Genomic DNA, 23,799 nt, shown 5'->3' on the forward strand with positions numbered 1-23,799 from the left:
GAACAATGATGCCCTTTGAGCCTTTTGAACGACTTTAAATGTGAAACATGTGTGAAGTGATCCAGTGAAATTTATCGATACAGCAATGACACAGATATAAAGCATAGAGTAGAGCTTGACTCTGTTTTTAAGGTGATTGCACTAATTCTGTGGAAACACTTTACTGAATTCATCAACACAAGTAAACATGGAGAAAGTGTAAAGTTTGCATTAATCGCAAATTAAAGCAGGAGGCTCAGGAGGATCAATACACAGAGAGACGTATGACTAAATTATGATTAAGTAAAGTAATAAAACAGGGAAATTTAATAATAAAGGCATGTCTCTGCACTTTGGGTAAATAAAGGTCGAAACCAATATCTGAAAATGTACAGAGTTACAGAGACTACAAGTCAGCCATGAAGCTGTAATTGAATGTAAAACAGAAGAAAGTAGATTCTGTTTACCGAAGTTTAGAAGTAACGTGTAAGTGAGATCACTGGCATTAATGTTCTCCACTGATGCTTAACCCCTTGAGGACTTCGTATCTACTCACTCGATTGACATCCTGGCCACAGATTCCAGGGAACTGTAGCCAGCCGCTGTGAAGTTGTCTCTGTATCGTTCCATCTTGATGGCTTCCAGCCACTCTCCCACCGAGCGGAAAGCGGTGAAGTCTGGTGTGCTCTGATCTAACAGTGGACTAATTGGTCTGTGGGATGAGCAGAGAAAGATGTTTGTGTCGAGTGTGAGAGGGAAGCGTTCCGCTGAACAACAGTCAAACCACACAAAACAACGACCAAAGGCATCCGACTGTGCGGTCAATTGCAAGAAGGGGAGAGGTAGCTGAATGGAGGCTTCCATCAATACAGAATTCACAATCAGATGTAGCTTGTCACCTTTCTGCTTGATAAATATTTTGGTTAATATCTTTATACATTCCCCCTCAGACAGTGTCTATATTGTAAAGTGCCTTTTTAACCAGCTGTAACCTCCGAGTCGCAATCTCACCTCTGGAAAATATGTTCTGACTGCAAATAGAATTCATTTGACAGACGTCAGAGCGAGGTCTGGAGTCCCCGCTGCACTTTAAAGTACCAGGAACTCATTATAGCGATTGATTTAAAAGCCCTGCTACTGACAATAAAGCCATGGAAGCTGCTTTGGGGTATCGATCCCTGGGGATTTATCTTTCATCTGTGAACTACAGACGCTAAATCATAAAGTGGACACTTTGGATCATCCACTAATGCACTTAAAAATAAAAGCAGAAGTTCCTTTTTTTGAATGACAACACATTTTTTTTTAAATGAATCATACTAGGCTTTGTTTCCTTACCTTGTACACGTTCCCACTGGGGTTTTCAAGGTGTTGGGGTTACGGATCATCTTATCGAGGATGCCAACTATCTGATCAAATTTGGGCCGTTCGGCTCGGTCTTTCTGCCAGCAGTCCAGCATTAGCTGATGCAGGCCGGCCGGACAGTCCATGGGGGCTGGAAGACGGTAGCCCTCCTCTATCGCTTTAATGACCTGGAAAATGCAAAACAGATGGACTGTTGGTTTCAGCATTAAGTATCACCCTAAACCCCAAACCTTTAAGGTATTAATCCCCAGCCATAACCTTTACCAATCACCCAGCCCCTAAACCATTAAGAATCAGCCTTAAGTATCATGCTATCTCCAACCCCTTTAGTAAAAAACCTTTAGTGTTTTTACCCAAAGGAACACGGGGCGGAACTGGAGTAGATGATTAAGTGCCAGTTGTTTTCTAATAAGTAAAAGTAGCTTCACTGATAAGTTAGGGGAGTAATTGAGGACTCATACATTTCTGATCATACCCTTGTGAACCTTACTCATGTAAAGGTTAAGGGTAGAGGAAGTTGCACCTTGTTCTGCCCTATGATTTGTGAATATGGGCTATACAAATAAAATTTGACTGATTGATGCCTGATCCCATCACAGCAACACAACAATCAGATACAAAGTACGTCCAACTGTTTTCTCTTCCTGAATGAGGCTGCCAAGTTCTTCCTACTGTATGTCTTCTTTGAAACAAAACTACCTGAAAGATATTGTTTTAAAAGCCCACTTAACCAAATTTATGTTTTATGTCCATGTCATGGTAATTTCCATCATTGGTGGTGACATTTAATTTATCAGTTTGACTTCTGAGATATGGATTGTTTTCAGTTGGACAATGGAGTGCTAAAACGGAAAGCACATTAACTGTAACACATTCAGACAAGTTTTGACCAAATCCTCCGGTTCATTCTTATTAACTGGACCACTAACTTGGAAGAGAATCCTGCAAATGGAGCCAGAGTCTCCACAATAACAGTCAGTTATGTGTTTATTGTTGTAAGGTTTTGCCTAGACTAGTCACAATGTCCCTACGTATAGGCTATGAAGCTGGTGAGAATAATTTGTAGATGTTTACTAAGATACTGTATACGTCCCAATGCCACAGTTGTTTTACCTTTTAATTAAAAGTATTGTCTTAGCCAAGATTATTTTCCCACATTGTTTATATGTCTAAACAAAAGCCTCTGATGAATAATAGATCCACGATTTCTGTCGTCACCCCACTTAATGCAGGAAGTTTAGCATTGAGTTCATTAAAAGTCAACACCATGACAACAGTAGGTGCAGCGGGCACTTTGATTTGAGCCCCTTCCTCCCTTTCCTTTTCTGTGTGTATGAGGGGCTGTGTGTGTATTTGTGCACAATGTATATTCATCAGCTATTCCTGTCAGGACCTCGCATACAAGAATGAGTCATGGAGGGAAAAGGTGTCAAAACACTGAAACTGTTGGAAAAAATGCAAATGATGTTCTCCCAGCATCCACGGAGGATGTTTGCTGACGTCTTGACAAAGCGCAAAAATTTCTGACATTGATGTCTGTCAAGTACTTGAGTGGCAAAACACCACATACTCCATTCCAATGCCCAGACATCTTGTTTAGCATTTCTAACATCTGATTGTTCAATCAGCACGCCACTGCTCTGGAGCACCAAAGAATCTTAATCATGTTAGGCCCCGGTGTTGCGGGTACTGAATACCGGGGCGCCATGGAGGAATCTTAAAGGCCACAATCACTCGCCTTCCACCATCAATCAAAATGTGTCAAGAGTCAGACGATAAGAAAAAGCTTTGAGTGGTCTGGCGCGGTCGGACTCCATCAGTGGGAGTTAGCAGGGAAGCGGCAGCAACAGCACTGTGTTGTGCTTTGATTGTATTAGAGATACAAGCAATAGTGATTCTAACATTTCAACAAGACTTATTGTCGTATTACTTTGGGATACAAGTGCAAGGTGATGTTTCTGACTCATCTTAAGGTTTTGAACTAATCCAATATTAATCTTGTACAAAACGATTGCATTGTTTGACGTACAACTAGAAAGACTAATTATCTTGCAGGGAATTGTGCTAAATATTTAATTTAAAGGTGTCAAAACAACTATAACCTAGGTACTTAATGAGGTACTGTATGATTTAGTATTGTACTTCCATAAAGTTTGGGGACTCAAAAGGGCCAGATAAAAAATAGTGGTCAAAATTAATGCTGCAGAGAATCATATTGTTGCTTGTTTGGGTGTAGCTCTGAAAACATAATCTGGAGCATACTTTCTATTAAAGCCCGTCATCTTTTGCGTCTTGGTGCTTAGGCTAAGTTAAGCCTGATGACATCACAATGACATCAGCAGGGACTATTTCCTCACACAGAGGACATCATGAAGCTGTTTTCACAGGTTGTGTCGTACCCTGATAGTTAAACCTGATATGTGAAGTAGCACTCTAACATCAGAGCTTATCTATGACTTCACAAATTTTGAATTCCACAAGGGAAACACAATCAGCAAAGTCCGGGTAAACTTCAAAATATGCACGAGTTGTGTGTTCTTGGTTCAACATTGCCACTCTCACTGGTTCCCATTACCATAAGTCATTATGAACTAAAATTTGAATCTGAAGCATCCTGCATGACAAGTGCGTTCCACTCCTGTTCTTCATATTAATAGCACCATCAAACCCACGTTCTAAGGACTTCATTTTTATGCCTGTCCCATTTCAGGACTCTTTCTCCCTCAAATGGATTTAGACTGCAAGAATCAAGCAATATTTCTTGAACTAATTAAACTCAAGGTTACCATCCCGGCTGAGCTGTTCTCATGAGAGTCCTGCACGAGAGCCTAAAATGAAATCCACAAACTGGGTTTTGTCAGAGATTTTCTCTGTTTTACTGGGACAACTTCATCAAGGAGAATAACAGATAATGCTGTTTTCTTAAAATTTTGTCCCCTTCATTATCCTTAGTTTAGAAAGTAGTAGATAGTTAAGATGAAGATCAGAGGTAATGCATATCTGCCACAGTACCACCACTCCTTATACTGGTTTGTCGTTTGTAGGCAATACATTATTGATGGTTTTGAAATTCAAGATTCTTAAAGAAACTCAGAAACATGAGACCCCACAGTTTTTCAGTGTCTCTTAATCTGTCCATATATATACTATATATATTAGAAATACTTCTACGATAAAAGTATTGATTGCTTCGACTACAAAATGTCATAGTGGAGATTTCAAATTTCAAGACCAAAAACAACCTCTTCAAAATGCATCTTTTGTCTGACAGTCCAAAAGGCAAATAAATTAATCATGTTGTTATTATGATATAAAACAAATACAATCTGCAAGATGACAAGTTATTTAGATATCAATATTAAAAAAATGCTGTGTGGTTATTTTTTGAGAGGAAATACAGTTTTTCCTTATTTGAAGATGTCAAACATGAAACATTTCTATGGGGCAGTAACTCACATCTTGATTGGACATGTCCCAGTAAGGCCGTTCCCCATAGGACATCACCTCCCACATGACTATACCATAACTCCACACATCACTTGCGGAGGTGAATTTGCGATACTGGATGGCTTCGGGGGCGGTCCACCTCACAGGTATTTTGCCGCCCTGTCCATAAAAACGCAGGTCAGTGGCTGGAGCAAAGATCAAATTCATAACATCCTGCATCTTCCCCTAGAACATCAATTGGAGAGAGTGTTGAAATTACACACAGGGTCAGAAACAGAGTACATTTATAAACAGCTTGGAAATGTTCACAACTGCAGGCTTGTTGGCTTATTGTAAATAATAATAAAACATATTAAAACACTAAATTATTAGTAAGCAAGAAACACAGAACCCACCATCAGTAACTTTAAGATACCAGACTCTACTTTTTAATATTCATCTGGATGAACTGCATTGGCATTTTTTAGATAATTACCACTTGAAGTAACTTATTACAGTTTTAGCAAAGCAGCAACTATGTTATTTTGATCTGTTCATTGTTTTCTAGATTTACTTTATTAAAGATCAAAGGAAATAACAATTTAGTCAAATTTCTATTTCATGACTTTGACAATTACTGTATCGTCCCTTTAAAGTCTATGCACATATTTACAGTTTTGATAGGTCAATATTGTATGTTGAACTACATTGTTCCTGTTTTTTTCTTCTAAAATTTTTTCTATTTAACTGTTTTCCTCTATTCTCACTGGATTTATTTAAATGTGATATATTTCTATTTTATTAAATTTTTTAGTAATTGATATTGTAATTGTTTAAGGTGTTTGTGATGGACTCATGTGGTCTATGGCTCCAGTACAATGTTAAGATGCAAAAAAAAAACTCGACTGGAACATTGTTTTTATATTAAATTCAGTGTAACCTGTGTGTTTTTATCAATGGCTTATATCTTATCATTTGTAAATGATTACTAACATTAGTAAAGCATCAGCTTAAACTTAGAAACCTTTTATAAAATGGTGCTTTGTGAGAGCTTTGTGCTAAGATATAGGCGCTGCAGACTACTAGGGCAAACCCTCACACTTCTGCTCTATCTTCATGCGCAGGCTGTGCCTTATTAAGTAGAGAGAGTAATTGCTTTAATTGACTCACAGATGTTGTATAGACAGCCTCCGGATCATCGTCGATCACCCTGGACAGGCCGAAGTCCGACACTTTACATACGAGATTGCTGTTGACGAGGACGTTTCGCGCAGCCAGATCTCGATGGACGTATCCCATATCGGCAAGATATCTCATTCCTGCCGCAATGCCCCTCAGCATCCCCACCAACTGGATGACTGTGAACTGACCATCGTGTTTCTGCAGGGTACAAAGAAGCACAGGCGGGTCAGCCATCTTCGCTGACCATGGGGGAAATGTAGGTCACAGCACTGCAGCAGCTCCAGCACAAGATTTATGATATTTGTGTGATGCACAGATCCTACTGCAGACCGCCTGCTCTTTGGGACACTTTCTGATGTAAAGAAAAGTTATAAAAGATGCTGCTATGAGCCTCCTGTGCCTCTGAGGTGATACTCACCCTGAGGAAAGCATCTAATGAGCCGTTCTCCATGTACTCGATGACAATCATGACTGGTTTTCCTGGAGAAAAAGAGAGGAAAAGAAGGAGAAAGAACCAGAGAAAAAAAGGAGATGATTAATTTAATTATAACTACATTTTGTTTGTTTACAAAATACTTTACAATAATGGACTACGCTGAAGCAGCTTCTTAGTTATTTTTAGGTGCGTGTTTCATTGGCTTTTAATTAAAAGTTACCATCTGCTCCTTTTATTACAGTGACTAAATGAGAACATATTAAACAGGGAGTTTGGCAAATTTAATCAGATATAATGTCACTCTAACTTTGACGCTGTTACATTCCAAACACAAACATGTACTGATGATGAGATTTTAAATAAACCTATATAGGCTTTACGTTTTCCTCTTGCCTTTGTGCGTATTTACCTCTTGTCACAACACCTTCCAAATGAACAACATTGGGATGGTCAAACTGTCCCATGATGCTGGCCTCGCAAAGGAACTCCCGCCTCTGCTTCTCTGTGTAGCCCACCTTCAACGTCTTGATCGCCACAGACATGTCCCGCTTTCCCGGCAGCTTGAGCCGGCCGCTGCACACCTCCCCAAACTCTCCTGTGGGGGATGAAACCATTTGTGAGTGAGCGATTGGTTTGGGTAGGTTGAAAAAAGAAAAATCAAGCCCCTCACAATGACAAATGTATTAGTGTATTTTGAGACAAAGGAGCTGCGCTGTGGCAGAATACAAATTGGAGTGCGACATCTTGTTATACTCAGGGGAGTGTAACCAAGACCTATAATAAGACATGCTAGAGATGCATAGATACTGTCATTGACCGCCTCCGTAAAACCCATGTGGCAGCAATTTTTCAGCAGCGGGAATCTCTGCGACTGCCTCCACCAGGCACACATTAATTGCAATGAACTTTTTCTCCTCTTTGCAATTGCACTATCAATATACAACGCATGAAGCTGTGTCCCTACTCAAGGTGTAAATATTTGGCTGTCAGCGTGATATATGAGAGCATGCAGTGACTAAACAGCACAAGCTGAAAGACACAGGATGGGCTCTCACCTGCTCCAATAACCCGCTCGATTTTAATGCAGGAGGCGTCCAGCTCCTTGGCAAATTGATGGACAGCCCTGCTTGGGTCCTCGTACGTCTCAGGGTCGATGTAGGTTTTGGTGCCTGGAAATTTGACTGTAGAAAGGTAAGAGGATTACTGTTACGATTAAATATGCACACTGTGCACCATCAGGCACTTGACAGGCAAACGATTGCTAAGACCAGTGATTCAAAGGGAATTGCTGAGCAGTAAGCGGCCAGTGTCAGAAGGGCTTTCACGCAGGGAAATTCATCACAATGGGGAAGCAAAGATTTGAGTAACCTGCACGAAGGGCCTTTTTTATGAGGCTGCGAGTTACCTTTGCCCTTACCACTGCACTGTGGAAGAAGAAGCTGCCTAACAGCAACACTACTTCATGTACTCGTCATACTTGGAGTTTTTATACTACATGATATCATAAGGGATGCAGAGCTCTTTAATTTTCTCCTAAACCTCTACAGTGTCTCATGTTGATAAAATATCAATGAGCTCAAGGAAATAAACTGTACAAGCAACGTAGTGATTAGATAATGTTTTTAATTTTTTTCTTTTTAAATTTTTTATGTTTTCATTTTAAGTTGTTAAAAATGTTAAAATGTGAATTGCACCTGACATCTTTTACTTTTCAGAATGAGACTGAAATCATGATAACATTTTTCGTCAGTTTGTTGAGGCTGGGTCAGTAGTACTGATGCAGATTTTCAAAATCACATACAATTTTGGGGTCTGACTTTATGCAGGACAAATACTGTGGAATCTTGTATTTAAGTTTGTGAACCCAAAAGTGATAAAATCATGTTTATGAATTGACCCATTTGAAATGAGCTTCTGGATACTTACAAAGAGCTTAACATGTTTTCAAAGTTAAGTATTAACGAATTTTGTCCAAGCAATGCAATATGAAGCTGTGAATTCATTATGTTAATGTTGATGTTTGTCTTCATAGTTCCATCCCCAAAACCCTAGGACATGTCCACATTTTCTGTGGTCAAACAGGAGCTGGCTGGGTCCTGTTTTGTTGTACAAAATCTATAGTATCACGTTTTGCTGGATTTCACTGAAATTGAAATGAATTGGTCATAGGTTTTGATCCCTCTCTAGTAGTGAGTTCAAATCCTTAGAGTATTTTCCTGTTGCATCACCATTTACATCTGACTGGTGGTGGTGGTTGTTGAGACTGCAGACAATATTACAGCAGCAAAATACCTCATAAAATAAATCATTTATTCCAGAGTGTATGCTGATTTAAAGATGACAATAAGTAATTATAATCTGACAATGACGCTAGAATTGAACACTGGTGACAGATAAGGTAATAGAGGACTGAGGTCTTTTCAGTACAGAAGCTGCATTATCATGAAGTAACTAAATGAAACTAAATGAGATTTTGTGCGGGAATGAGGGACTGTATTTTAATTCTTTTGCCTGACTGATGCCTCAGGCGAGGCATTTAGGACTGAAATCCATGCAATTTCAAACAATACTGATATGGGACTGGTTCATGAATATCCATGAGGTGAGAGTGGGAAGCAGTTTGCAAAAAATAAGGAAAAAACCAACAAGGTTAGATAAAGGCCAGAGACGTTGAGGGGGTTAACGCTTTGCACAGTTCCCCAAATTAACAGCAAATTACAGTATTATGCACTATTTACTGAACATACAACCCATGGGTCCTATTACACTGTGCGTTTTAAATTTCACTGATAACAATATAACCTGTCAACTTTAAAATTTAATGAGCACAGAGAAAAGAGTGCAGCCGGAGCACATTGGATAAACAGTGGACAAAACAGCACAGCTGAAGAGCGAGCTGGAAAGAAACCGCTCCTCTGTTTATAGGAGAGACGTGATGGTGGCCGAGCCAACAGCGTAAATAGAACGAATGTATCCCGCTGTGGCGAGGAGAGATTTCACTCCACTTGCTCCCATAATTGCTTTGTCCATTCCAGATGTCAGCGGATCTGATAGGAGACGTCTTATCACGACTTCCTCGCCGCGACATGGCAGACAAATTGTGTCCATATGTTGAACGCCAGCGCTATCTAGCCTCTGTCGCCCCGGCAGCGTCTCGTCATTTGACATTGCGTGGCAGATCCCTCCATTAAGCCCGACACTCATCTTGTTTGTGTTTTCTCCGTTTTCTTTCCCTGTCTTTCTCTCCTTCCTCGGCAGATGTGGCCTGTGGTGAGCCGCTGAGGTGGATCTGTCAGGCACTTAGCAGTAGCCAACCTGGGCTCGCCGGCACTGCCACTGCTCGAGCTGTACGCCGTGTGACACCCCTGACCCTTTGTTTCCAAATCAGCAGTTTGCCTACAGCGTGGATCATTACGGCACCACTCGGGGAAGCTGTCTCTCCAGGGGCATCATTAGGGGTGGTGTATGAGTGTTTTAAAAAAAACCTCTTACAGATAGAAGCTGCCTGGAAGCAGTGTACACCATAAACCCTGTCACTCGCTAAAAACCAGCCAAGTTATGGCTTTTACATTTTTGGAGAACCCTCCTCCCTCATGGGTCAGCCCTTTATTGCCTGCCTGACGGTTGTCACATTCATGTCTTTGACTTCTTCATCTCCACGGACTAAATCAAGCCAATCAGCAGCAGATGTCGGCCGGATTGTTTCCGGCTTCGACTCAAATCAAATGAACTGGGATAAAACAGTCATGCATGTGGGTGCTAAGGGGTTTAAAAGCACCATTCGTGTCTGTGTGTGTGGACACATACTTATACATAGACACATACCGTGTGTGTGTGTGTGCGTTTGTGTGTGTGTGTGTTTGGGCTGATGAATGCAGGCACTCACACTGGAAGTAGAGCTCCTCATCTCCCTCCTGATCCGCTTTGCTGTACCCGCAGTGCCTGCGTGGAGGGGGGGAGAGGAAGAGAGTGGCAAAAATCAACTGATTGGTGCGGGAGAAATAAACGCCCTAAATTACAAGAATTTTAATGTGGCAACTAACGCTGTGCATGACAAATCTCTTAAGACACCCAGCTGAGCAGCGAGAGGCTGCGAACCCAGAAGCCGCAGCCTGGGAAAGTAGCTTGAGTATCGCCTCATGCAACATATCAACTGCAAAGGACCGTTTAACATGTCTTTTAATACGAATTTATAATATCAATGTGTTGAAGGTTCCCTCGAGCAGGTGGCAAGACGCACGTGATTGATATGCACTTACTGTGGATGAAGAAAAGAAGAAAGAAAAGCAAGTGTTCATGCTGCATTCTTAACTCTTACAGCCCCATCCTGTTTGTACTTCCTGCACTTACAGCCACTGTGACTACATTTATTAACTCAGCATGTCCGGCTATTATTATTCTCATTTGATCTCTGGAAACAGCCAGTAAGTGTGTTGGGATAATTTGATCAGAATAGGTGATACAACTAAGAAATAACATCAACTGACAATAATATAATTTATTTTTAATGATTTGTGCAATTATTAAGAAATCTGACTACATGCGTCCCGTGAAAGTAAGATTGTTATTAATGATAGTAGTAATGGTTATTATTCATTGTTTTAATAAATAATATTGGTGGCAACAAGACATGCATTATTATTATTACACGTTTTTTTCTCTCTTCTTTTTGATAATATTTTTTGGGGGTGTGATTATTGTTGGAATACAATTATTATGATTATTAATATATCAAATTGGTTTAATTATTAAGATTGTTATAGTAATAATAACTTTAATTTATTAGTATTATAATATTTTCTTGAAATTTACAACATATTCTCCCCACCAAATGGTGATGGTATTAATACTAATTATAATAATAATTATCACTAGAATTTTTTCTTCCATTTTTATAGATAAAAACAACACACACACACACACACACACACACACACACACACACACACACACACACACACACACACACACACACACACACACACTTTACATTCTGTTGACTGGCCTGTATACAATTTTTTTTCCCCTTGTATAGTTTTGTCAATGTCTTGTCTTTTGCCTTGTAATGTAAAAAAAAATACAGAAATAGCAAATTTGTTCCCATGATGTTTTTTCTTTGTCATATAACATAACTACAGAATGTATGATCTGAAACTTGATGCCCTTTAAGGCTAATCATGGTGTGTTTTCCATACATGCGGCATTTTTGCATTTGCCACCTCAGAAATTCGGGGGAAACAAGGACTTGTGGGTAGTCGAGCGAGCCTCCTACAGCTTTCTAAATTAACTTGATTCATTTCAAACACTCGTGACCAAAAGTAAACACAGACTGTAGCTGCTGGGTTCGGTCGTCAAGCTCAAACTCCTATGGATCCACATTAAAGATCTGCTTTGCTGGTCGAGCTAATCACCCTTTAACTCCGCTCTGAGCTGTCGCATTCTTTCTATTTTGGGATTTATCTTTTTTAACTGGGGCTAATTATCCAAAACAATGAGCATTTTCAGGAACACAACCAGATGCTCGTGTTTGTTGCTGGTGTTACAGCACTTAACGTGTTATATTTGTTATAATTTTCATTAGTTTGTGCATACGGCCTGTGTATTTTCTTCATTCGATTTTCAAGAGAAGAAATAACAGCTGTAGAGACGACAATGTTGTTGAGCGCTGCAAAAGCATCTCTTGTGGACTCACTGCTGGAGTTACAGTCAACAACATTTTTCACTCTCTGCAGCAACACTTGTCCTCCTCAGTCGGCTGTGGAGAACAGCAACCGCAGGAACACAAGCATCCTTTTGAGGCATGTTTTCTCTGAGGACGGTTTGGATTATCCCCTCATCTGTTTTTCTACTTTTCATATAAATACGATGTACCATCACTGTGAAATGACTCATGCTCTTACTAGTCCACGGCGAAATCCACCATTGCTTTTAGCTTTTTCTACAGAAGTTTTCCTCAGTTCACTTCAAGGATAGTAAAACTGCAGTGAAACTTGTGACCTACACATTAACTAAATGACTGTGTGTGGATCAGGTTAGGTCGGCCCCAGCCCCAGATGTAGATCTGTCAGCATAAAAGCCATCTGGGCAGCTACAGTCTGTGATTACATTTGTTCAGAATCAGACAGTAAGAAGTATTTGAAAAGTCTCTGAAACGATTTTAAATTAAAAATTTACAGATAATAAGTTTAAGAGGCTCTTGCCAACAGCACCTATATATGCAGCAACCCTTTGTTTCCCTAAATCCCAACGACAGAGGTGGCAAAGTTAACCTGCAGAGTCACGGTCACATTTATGGGAAATACACCAGGTTGCAAAATACAACGATTATCCTTTAATGAGAGACGTCAACTATGACATTCAAGGTTAAAAACTCCACCTCAGGCGGAGCTCATGGTGTGTGGAACGTAATTATTGCTGAACAAAGATTGTGGGTTCTATAACAATTTAGGGGTCAGGGTTAGTTTCAGATGTGAGCGTTTCAATGTGAGATGACAACTGAGAATATAAATTCTTGAAATGGGAATTTACTGAGAATTTTGGGATGCGTGCCAAGCAATAGCACCATTTAAGGCAAATATTTGATTTTGATAAACCTTACTTTGAAAAGTATTGTATATAGTTGTATATTGTTTATATGGCTCAACATAGCTTAAATTAATATGTTATTGACTTGTATTGTATTTTTGGGAGACATGGTCGTCATTATCTGCTTTAAGCTCCAGTTGATCTTCTGTTTTTAAATCATCTCTGTGCAGATAGTGCTAATACTGATTCCAGAGGGATGTGCACAACATCTGTACATGCTGTTTTGACAAAGTCATGCCTCTGAAAAGAAGACAGACAATTCTTTGTCACAAAATGTGTCTCAAGTGGAGGCATCTGGGGCATCAGGAGGATCCACCATTAAAACAAGCTCTGATGAAATGCCATTCGTGCAGATGAAAACACAGATGAGAGGGAATGGGGCTAATGACAATGGGCAGGGTGCTGTGTGATCAGTGCCACACTTCATCCTGCCCTCAGGTTCTCTCAGTCACACAGGACTTCTTGCCTCATAATGGTTCTGCAAAAACAGCCTTAAAATGCAGTTGGTGCTGAAGAAAAAAAAAAAAGATGCATCACAACCCATTAGCACAGCATGCCACGAGATGATGGGTGCACTTGTGTGCATGTGTGTGTGTGCACGTGACGACGCCACAGACGTGGAGGCCTGTGAGTGACAGAAAGGCTTATTGACAAGCGCAGACTCACAGGAGCGGAGAGTCAATGGGGCCCGCGAGAGCGTACCTTCTCCCGATGATGAAGCCGAACACCATGAACACCAGGATGATGGTTCCCGCCACGGCCACCACTGCTATGATGATGACGGGGTTCTGCTCGCTGGAGACAATCGCAGCTGATGACACGGACAGACATGCAGAAAGACAGAAATGCACAGTGTGAACGTCAGCACATCAGAGAGCAAAAATCTGCAGGGCATAATTGAGCCCAATGAGCAGTATGGAGATTGATAACCCTCCCCCCCCCCACCCCCGCCTTCCTCTCCTTCCCTTGAAGAGTGGAGGAGGGACGCTTCTATTTTTGAGCCGTCCTTGTACACACGGCTCTACTGTTTCAGAAAGTGGGCTTAATAGTCCCAGACGGCAACGGCGATGCCCTTCATCTCAAACAAAGACACATTCAGGTTGGATTGTTTCCCATTCAGAGCTCTCATAGTGCTCAGATTGTTTGCATTGACACGCTGCCGATTGCTCAGAAGAACGGCTCGCCGTATAAAGTCAACGCAAGCGGTGTATATGGGGAAAAATTCATGCATTTTAAATCAAGTGGATCTGAGGCAAAGGAAATACTTGGGAAGATAATGATTTTTTTTTTTTTGTTGTCTGAATGAGGAGTGGGGATGAAAAAACCTGGTGACATTTGATCAGCTGTTACTCAATCAACCTTCAATGTTTCACCAACTGTCTATTTTGGGAGGAAGTGCCAGGACTGAACTGTCACAGTCACACGAGCAGGTTTCACTCTAGAGGCTCTCACGGAGGAGACTGCTGCTTCCCTGTGCCGGTCACCGACACTTTGACTATAGACTGCAAACTATAACCTTGTTACAGGGCACACTCTGCGTGTGGTATGAGTAATTAATGTGTCCTTTTGTGCAGAACTGTTGGCTGTGAGGAGGGTGGGGGCGGGGGGGCAGTATGGTGGGCAGGTTGGATGGTGGGCCTCTAAACTAAAGAAAAACTGATTCAAAAGGTGACTAATAGGGGAGCAAATCCTACCGTCCTATCCACTCCATTACATTTGTACCAAACTCTGTATTAATGAATCCTTAACATTTGTGACTGCAGACAACTTACTAACATTTGCTGTTACTAAGTACTATAAACAGCCTGGAGTGGAAAAAAACAAACAACATATACAGCCTCTAAATCCTAGTAATTAACACTGTATGAGCAATTTGTTTGAGCCCCACGTGAACAGAACATGTTAAAACAACATTTTGTGGTTTGAGAAGGAGTTGGAATCAGGAACACTTTCTTGGCAACCACCAGCTGAGCACAGTGACTGTGCACAACACCCCAGAGTCTTGGGCTGTGAATCATTCCCTTGTTCACCGGTTGCCTACATCCTCTATAATTTACACTGAAGAGTTTAGCCTATAGCAAGGGTGAAGCACCTTTTCCCTATCAAGAGCCAATTCAATTTTTATAGCATCGTTTGATGGCCATACTAAATTATTGAACATATATATCAGTGACTTCTCTCATGCAACGGCTACTGTGTCCTGATTACAACACACATATATGAGACTGTCAGTCTTCTCATCTTAGTCTGGGTAAGAACGTGAACAAGCATAATGTAGATATCCTTTTAACGTAGCACATGTCATGTTATTACCAAAACATTTAATAAAAGGAGGAATAGCACCTCCTTTATTGTAGTCTGAACTTTGACAATCATACTGTATATATAGTATCTATATAAATATATATATATATATAAGGCTAGTGAGCCTCACAGTATCACACTGAGACTATAGAGCTGATGTAACTGATTAGCTTTAAATGAGTTTATCCTCACGACGATACAGTAGCTTGTCCTTATGCTTTCGAGACTTTTTCCCATGATGTCTTCTCAGCATAAAGTCAAAGCAATTTGTGTTTCCTTTGCCTCGAAGAAAATAATTTCCCTGGGCTGTTACTGTAATGAGTGGAGACATTAACAGGTGGTTTTCCAGAGTGATGTGCTGATATACTGCTGCGGTCAAGGTGCACGCTCGCGAGGAAAAGTGGGACGAGGTGAAACACGATGAAATGAAAAGCACAAGTGAGACTGAATTACAATGACGCATCAGTTCTCACAGCTAATTCTCATCCTTTTACTCCCTAATAGCACGAGCAGATCAGAGACACATCTTTGTTGCATCCACTTGCTTCCAAAACATTGGGTTGGATCACATATGCAAACATTAGGTTATTTTTGCAGCCATGTGAAATGAATGAAACACACCTGACACAAAATCAATGGAAAAGATGGCTGGACTGAGTATGACATCAAATTGATTTTGACTGGTGAGAGTGGAAAAAGAAACACATTGATCTCTTTTTCAGCAACGAGTACTCGGCAGAAAAGCTGTCGATGAAACATACGATACAGTAAGGGTCGCACGGACTTTAATGCAGGACATTGCAACACTGCATCTAAACCGTGTCTGATTTTGCAGTTGGATCAAACCAGATCCTGAGATGAAAATCACAAGTCGTTTTCTCTCTGCACTGGCACAAATAACCTGAAACCTAATGGAAGGTCATTGAGGACAAACCATGTGAAACATCTGGATCTGAACTGAACATCACAACACAGATGCTGGATGCTGTTTACATCTGCTCATAGTGGAACATATCTGTTTACATCCCTGCCACACATGACGCATATAATATACACAAAACTGTAGCAGCAGCGGCAAATGAAAAAGTGTGTGTCCCTGCATATGTAGCCTCTGTGTAGCCCCCTTACCTGTGGCCTCCTCCTTGGTGGTTATCTCCAGTCTTGGGCCGAAGGTCCCATAACCCGCCTGAGTGAAGGCCCGGATCTGGAACACATAGGCCGTGCTGGGCTTCAGGTTGTTCACTGTGGCCGATGTGGACTTGGACCTCACCGTGGAGTAAATCTTATCCTTCTGATCCTGTGAATAAATCATTGTATTATTCCCAAATGATGCTGGGCAGAAAAACAAACAAACACCACACTGCTGTGAACCTCCAGCTCATAATTGAGTCCTATTGAAGTGTTTTTATCTCGACGTCTTTCAAATATACAGCAGATAGACTTCAGAGGATGTAATTACCCGCACTTTGCAAATGGAATGTATGTGGCTTTTCAGTGTCCATTGTAACATTCAGTCTGTTTACTGTATCATCTAAAATAGTGCAAAGCTTATTATTACTTTATCTATGGCAGCTGCGGACAAGCTTTAGCAGTAGATAGGCTTTTCTTCCAAATGTTCCCTGTTTTAGCTGAATTATTCAAACTTTAGTGAGACGCATCCATGTTTTCTGCTGCTGCTTTAATTTGCTGTGGATGCACCCTGAACGCTTCCCCTGTGTTTACTTGTTGTGATGAATAAAGCATAACGTGCAGTATATCTACATGCATTTCTACAGCACTAATTTCACCTGCTCGACAGGAGAGCCATGTCACTGCCAGGCTGAGTTACTGTTTTCATTCACTATTTAATTCCAGCTGCTCCTACTTTGCTGGCTCTTTTAAATTGCTGTTAAAGCCACCATCAGTGAGTGGTAAGGTTTCCTGGATAGATGTTGAATATCAAAACACTTCCAGTGGCTTTCTTAAGTGGCACCTTTTCTTGATTGATTTGAGGAAGAAAGGTGTATTGACAACAGATTAAAAATAAAAACCAGAAAGTTGAATCAGTTGGAATTGATTAGCTAAAAGGAAACCAGTATTTCTGTGAAAGAATACTTACAGTGGAAATCTACATTATGCTGAAAATAGCTATAATCTATACTTCCCAACCTTACAATCACATATTTGAGATTGATGATGTCGATGTATGAAATTACATTAGCATTTTTTTCTCATTATGCTTGCTACTGACTGTAGATTGAGGAAAACCTCGTATTTTGTATTACCATTTGATGCCCGGCCACATAAAGAACATAAGCACGTAGCAAAATATCGTCTCCATAAAGGAATCCATTTGGATGCACAGGCCACATGCATTGTGTACTTTGTTGTTGAACTGTAAATGCTTTGCTCGGCTCAGAGCCCAAATGGAATGCCAGGGTGTGTTAGGGGTGTAGTCGTTGTTTCCAATTTTCCACTTTTACAGCTGGGCAGACCACAGCCACAGTGTGTGACACAGGAGACTGATTTGTCAGTGTGTGCGAGAGGCTGTGGCCAGCAGGACTGGCATCTCCCTGCTTTTGATTTGCTGGGTTAAATTCGCTCCATTAAACCTTGCTGTAAAGAGCTGATGTGTTCAGACTTGAAACACAGGGAAGCAGTGCTATAATCTATGTCGGAGGGGAGAGGAGAGATTGATAATTCTGGCCCTGCAGCACGGATTGTGCGTGTGCTAACCTGAGCGACAGGGTGGCTGTGGAGAACTGTAGCCTGATTAAAATCTTATGAGCATCTCATTCATTATTGCAATTATGAGACGAAGACGGTACTTGCAGAATCTTGCGAATTCCACTCACAGCAGCGTGCCGACAGAATACAAAATGAAGAGTCTGCAAAAGTGTGTGTGAATGGAGAGATGGAAGAGAGAAACAAATGCAGAGACAAATCTCCGGCGCACTCACTTTTTCATAGTATTTGATTTCATATTCCGTGATGACGCCGTTGGGCTGCTGCGGCTCCTGCCAGGAGAGCTGGATGCTGCGCTGTTGCACCTTCTCCTTGATGACCTCGCTGACCTGGGATGGAGCTGTTTGGACAAGAACATGTCAGTGAGTGAAGGGCAAAGCCTCTCTGCACACACGCACACAGGCATACATACAGCCGGCCACAAGCGCTCAGAGACACTCACGAGCGCATGAATATTCATGGGATGCTTCTAAATGTTTGCCCTCCCTGATCGAAATTTCAATTACAGTGCACCCAGCGGAAGATAGCGTTACCCCAGGCCGTGGAAAACTGCAACATGTAGATTATAAATGACAATTCACTTCAATTAATTCCAACATTTCCAGCGGAACAGGCAGGCATTTACTCTCCGTGATGACAGAGCCATTGAAAAAGCCTGTTAGAGGGAGAGGGTTGTACCTGTAACCCTGTGACACCAGTCTTCTGCACACCAATTATCTAAGGCTCTCTGAATGTCTCATTTTAAGTGTCTGGCTGCCAGATTAAGTGCTATCACATTTAGATTTGCAAAACAGCTCAGATACAAAGTTATATTTTTTAGCTGTAGGGAAAGGGTTGTACTGATCTTATTACATGACACGAATGTGGGTTTAAGCATGATTATTGTCATTCATTTGATATAATCCTAATGTTTCTGCTGCAACAACTAGTGCAGCTGCTGCTACTGCTGCAAAAACACCTGTTAGAACTTTTGTACTGGCACAGCTGCAGCACCAGCTACTGCGACCACACTGCTGATTTCATTCCGAATCATTACTAGAATGGCACTCGGATATTGGATCTGCACCAAATTGCACACATTCATAAATATCAGTTCCCTAAATATGCTTGATTTGTTTCCAAGACCCATAAATGATTCTCTGTGAAATCAATGACAAATTTTGGAAAACTCGAAGAAAGATTGATTGATTTGAGCATTTTTGTGTAATCCTGCTAACACAGAGACCCTAACTTCTTTGGCAGAGGTAATAACACGGCTACTACTGCTGCTCTTGCTAGGCTTACTGCTATTAATACTACCACATTTACTGCTAATGCTAACTCCTCTCGGAACTGGTAAATCCACAATTTAATTTACATAAAAATCAAAGAAGACAGAGTTAGAAATAGACAAAAACTATAAAATTGTCTACATCTCAGAGATGCTAAAATGCTACATGACCCAGATGGGCTGGGCTGTTACTGTAATGAGTCGTTAAACATTTTGTACTTTTTGTCCATGTGAGCAATGGTAGAATTGTGTGTGTTTGTCACTGAAAATGACACAGCACATTCTACCTTGTTTATTGTTTATTGGAGTAATTTCCAAAAATATCAACATAGCCACATTTAGGGACCAAGTCAGAAAACACAGAAATTCCCCTTTAAGGTTTAATATGTCAATTCTATAAACAAGTCTAAACAAAGACGTATCAGTCAGAACCAGGCTTAGTAAAAACCAGTGGGAGAATCTGGCCCCTGCATCACTGTTGTGCAGCTGTGCTTGCTGCTTCTAGAACAAATTCCATTACCTTCACGTCATTACCATCATTATCTTAATTGTAATCAGCATCATTTGTACAGCACTATTCTCAAGGATCCCGGAGAGGAAAAAGATGGCAAGCTTTTTGGATTAGCAAACCGCACCCTGAGGAGACTATGCTTTCAAAAGATATGCTTACTGCAAATCTGCACTCGAAACAGCCCCAAATCTTTTCTGTAAACACACTGTGAAAACGTGATGACTCATCCCGCTCGGGGGGCTAAACGTATTAATTAACATGTCTTAGCAAGTTCGAAAAGCTGTCCCGGGAACGACTTGAACTCCGAGGTAGAAACCACTTCATGTCACGATACAGCAAAGTGCTTTCACATGAAAAGAAAAGATTATGAATGCAGACTTTGCACCAAAGAAGATCAGGATCCTAACATGACAGCAATCACATGACTTCGGTTCATTATCTCATCCTGAGCAACTTACAAATGAGGAGGTGGAACACCCAGCTTACTTGTACGCACTGACGCACCATTTGGCAGAGTGCCATGTTCCAAAACCTGAAATTTCACACTCTTAACCACGAGTCAAGAGACAGCGATATCCTATAATTGCCATGATTCTGAACAACAACCAACAGGAGACAAAAGTGCTTTTCCCCGGACGAGCACAACCTGCTGAAGCACAGAAGTGCCGTGCTCAGTGATCCAATGGGAGTGGACCTCGGCAGCCTTCACGCAGCCTGACCCCAGGTTGTTTTAAGATGGCCTGCCACTAATAACTCCGGCTGGATTAAAAGCTCATTAAGCCTCATCAGCATTCCTGACAGTGAAGCACACGAGAGCGGACAACCCGAGACCTTGTCAAAAACGTGCTGTTGTGACATGTCCCCCTGTGATCCACCCAAAACACAGAAACAATGTTTCCTTTCTCAGCGGCCGGTCAAAGGGACGATTGAGCTTTTCTCTCCAGAGTCATAACAAGCAGTTATTGCAGCTTAACTCCATCCAATTTGGCTGCTCTCTCTTCCCCCGCCCAGACCATGTCCTTGAAATACGGACCTTTCTCTTCCAGCGTCTAATTCTGGTTGGGGTTTATAGGCACTAAATGTTGATTCTTGTCTGTGTTTACTGCTTTAATCTGACATTTGCTTTCATGCCCTGCAGATGTATTTGTCTCCCCTGCATGTGCATAAAAAGACACTAGTTCAGGGTATATATTTACTCTGTTCAGAACTCTTGGACTCATTGATATACATTGCTTTCTCTTCCCCCGAGGGTTTTGGAGCTTCTTTCACTCTTTTTCTCAGGTCAATTAGTTAGAAAGAAAATGATTCACATGCTGTTTTGGCAGAGATGTAAAAAAAAAACATTGATTCCTCCCAATTGATGATAAAATCTCTTTTTACTTTTTTCTGTTTTGCTTCTTACTATGGGTAAAACATACTGTGGACTTGTTCCGGTTTTCTTTTTCTTTTGTCCCCAGCCTATAAATATTAATATGTATTCCCTCCAATGTTATTACATCACTGTGAAGTGAAAGGGGCAAACTCTAGCTATTTAGTATTGAAATTCCTTAAACTTGGAGGACTCACAAGAGACCTTCCATGCAGCAGTGGCAGTGAACTCCTTTACATTTGACAGGTTTCAAAGACCCTGGTTTCTTCACTTCCTATGAAGCTGTACTGGGTGGACCCACGGACAAGCTGTGGCCTTTTGAACACCCTGACATATCCTCACTTTCATTTCCTAGCATGGGGCTAGGCATTTTCCCAGCAAGTTCCAAAAATGCTGCACCCCATTAGCAAGTTGGCACTGTCTCAAACTACCGGACCCTGAGACAGATCTGGATTTCAGATATCCTGAGATATTTGAAATATTAGTACACTTCACTTCGATTAATAATTTAGCTCTTCTTCCAATTTCATTTGGCAGCACCCTTCACTGATTCAAGTGGCAGCAGTGTTATTGCCGGAGATGAGCTACTTTCCCACAGAGCTTGCTCTCTGAAGAGTGTGACGCAGGCTCAGGCACCAGATCTGCCCCATTTACCCCCCTTTGGCCTGCAGCTGTAGTAGCAGTAGCTCGCCCCCTCCTTCCCTCCCTCACCCCGCCATGGGTGACAGGCAGCCGGGGCCCCTGTGTTTCCACAGAGATCATGAGATCAGTGAACAGTATTAGCAGACCTGCTGTTCCACGGGCTAAAAAGGGGGCTCATTCCGTGGAAGGTGATTTTCAGAACGCGGAAGAAGTCGTTCTCCATCTTTCAGGGGCTGCCAACGAAGAGCAGAGTGGAGTGTTCACTCTCCAAGAACCTGCTTCCCTGGCTCTCTCTGTCTCACTCAGAAGGCAGCGCGCGACAGCCATTAATGACTGATTTGACATTAGGCCACTCTCAGACCTGTGGGGCTGGAAGCAGTATAATTGCCATGCAGGTCTTAAAGAGACTGTTTGGATAATGCATTTGTGCATTCATTTTGCAATATTAGAAAGTGTGTTAGTGACCCTGAAAAGCACCTCCTTTAACGCTAACTGATCCAGAAGCCCGTCTCCACCGTGTGCTGCATTTGAATATCTTATGAATACATTAGGCAGTGCGTTTTTTAATATCCTCTTCTTTCACTCAGCTGCCTGATTCGTCTCCGAGGCAAAAAGCACAGAGGAGGTAGTTCATTACATAAGTGTCTTTCTCCGCCTCCGTGCTCGCCTCGCAGACCGTATCGATGCCTTAAACCCATAAATGAATTAGTCCTATTTTCAGGATGCGCTGGTGTATGTTAACGCCTACGGAAACCATCTGTGTTGAGGTGCAAAAGATTCTCGGTGTTTTCAGAATTTTCTTTCATTTTAACCGGTTTTTAATTCGAGTTAGAAATTGCTATGTCTCTAAGGAAATAATAATAATTAAAACAACATCCTGTGAGGCCCAAATGGCTCATAAACAAACAAGTAAAAACAAATTTCACAAATCAATGAAAGTTTGTTGATCATCATAAGGCTGTGCAGTTCTGTCTTTATCAGAAATCTATGTTAACATACTTAAAATCCTCCTTTTTCCTCCCCATTATATCAAGAATTTTGCACATTGACATGAACATACATGTATGGTTCCATTCAGTTTCATCGCAGCAGAGCCTAATATTTACAGTTCAGTGGAGTCTGGATATTTTTCACAGCAGCCGGTGAAAGAAGAAAAGGAAAGCCTGGCGACAGTTTGGTCCCGGGCTGGGCTGACACTAACGAGGTATGACATAATCAAGATTACTTCAACTTGATGTTGTGACTCCCTCAACAGAGTCGAAAGTGACTGATGTTGAACGTTGGCAGCTCAGGAGAAGCGTTTAAGGAGCAGTCTCCTCCTGATAGCCTCAAAATGCCGGCTACTTGTCGTGGCAGCCGGGAGCATCTCCTCGCCCTCGCCGGTATTTCTCCAAGCCCAAGCCAAGATAATCCTGATGACATCAACGGGAGTTTTTTTTTCTTTTTCTTTCTCAGATTTGGAAAGTCTCACAGAGGCCACAGAAGAACAGTAATCAGACTTGTACGTGTAAAATTGATGCAATTTCCCTTTTAAAGTCAAGGCCAGGCAGTTTGGTTAAGTTGTGTGCTCATGGTTAAATGAAAAACCATTTCGGGTTGAAAGTGGAGAAATTTCTCGCGTGAGTTGAGAATTGCTCATGGGTCGCTGGATTTAAAGGCAAGTGTACCCCCCCCCCCCCACACACTTTCACTTTCCGCCACTGTGTTTCAGTGTCAAACCGCCGCCTGCTCCTTGTCACCCGCTCTCCGTGTAATCGTCTCACGGTGGGGAAACGCTTGTCTCTCCTTGCACCGAGGATGCAATTTACATTTTAAGACAGCGCAATCACTTTGCCAAATTTCATGTGACTTCAGCTGGGTTGTTTTTTACAGCTGGAGCACAGCGCCTGTGCATGTTTGTGTGTGTGGGAGAGTGGGTGTTTACATGCCTGTGTGAAACCAGGAGAAAATATGTGCATGTGCTTGTGTGAGTGGGTGGAAGTTATCTACCCCCAGCTACTGTGCAC

General features: G+C 41.5%; 1 protein-coding gene across 9 annotated transcripts in view; it reads right to left on the minus strand.

Moving 5' to 3' along the window:
- Positions 1-23,799, minus strand: part of epha7 (eph receptor A7) — an 86,003-nt gene that overhangs the window by 462 nt on the left and 61,742 nt on the right. Inside the window, exons 4-15 of one of the 9 annotated variants that reach the window (XM_061091518.1) lie at positions 18,217-18,341; positions 16,406-16,574; positions 13,676-13,784; positions 10,277-10,330; positions 9,704-9,708; positions 7,444-7,557; positions 6,798-6,983; positions 6,371-6,432; positions 5,941-6,150; positions 4,801-4,950; positions 1,318-1,511; positions 536-691 (exon numbers count right to left, since the gene is read on the minus strand). In XM_061091518.1, coding sequence (XP_060947501.1) covers positions 536-691; positions 1,318-1,511; positions 4,801-4,950; positions 5,941-6,150; positions 6,371-6,432; positions 6,798-6,983; positions 7,444-7,557; positions 9,704-9,708; positions 10,277-10,330; positions 13,676-13,784; positions 16,406-16,574; positions 18,217-18,341 — 1,534 coding nt within the window. Of the gene's footprint in view, positions 1-535; positions 692-1,317; positions 1,512-4,800; positions 5,017-5,936; positions 6,151-6,370; positions 6,433-6,797; positions 6,984-7,443; positions 7,570-9,703; positions 9,709-10,274; positions 10,331-13,639; positions 13,795-16,400; positions 16,575-18,216; positions 18,342-23,799 lie in introns of all 9 variants that reach the window. The other 8 variants (XM_061091516.1, XM_061091514.1, XM_061091510.1 and 5 more) reach the window with 8 other exon arrangements.

This window comes from Limanda limanda, chromosome 18 (assembly GCF_963576545.1).
Source record: "Limanda limanda chromosome 18, fLimLim1.1, whole genome shotgun sequence".
Lineage (NCBI taxonomy): Eukaryota > Metazoa > Chordata > Actinopteri > Pleuronectiformes > Pleuronectidae > Limanda > Limanda limanda.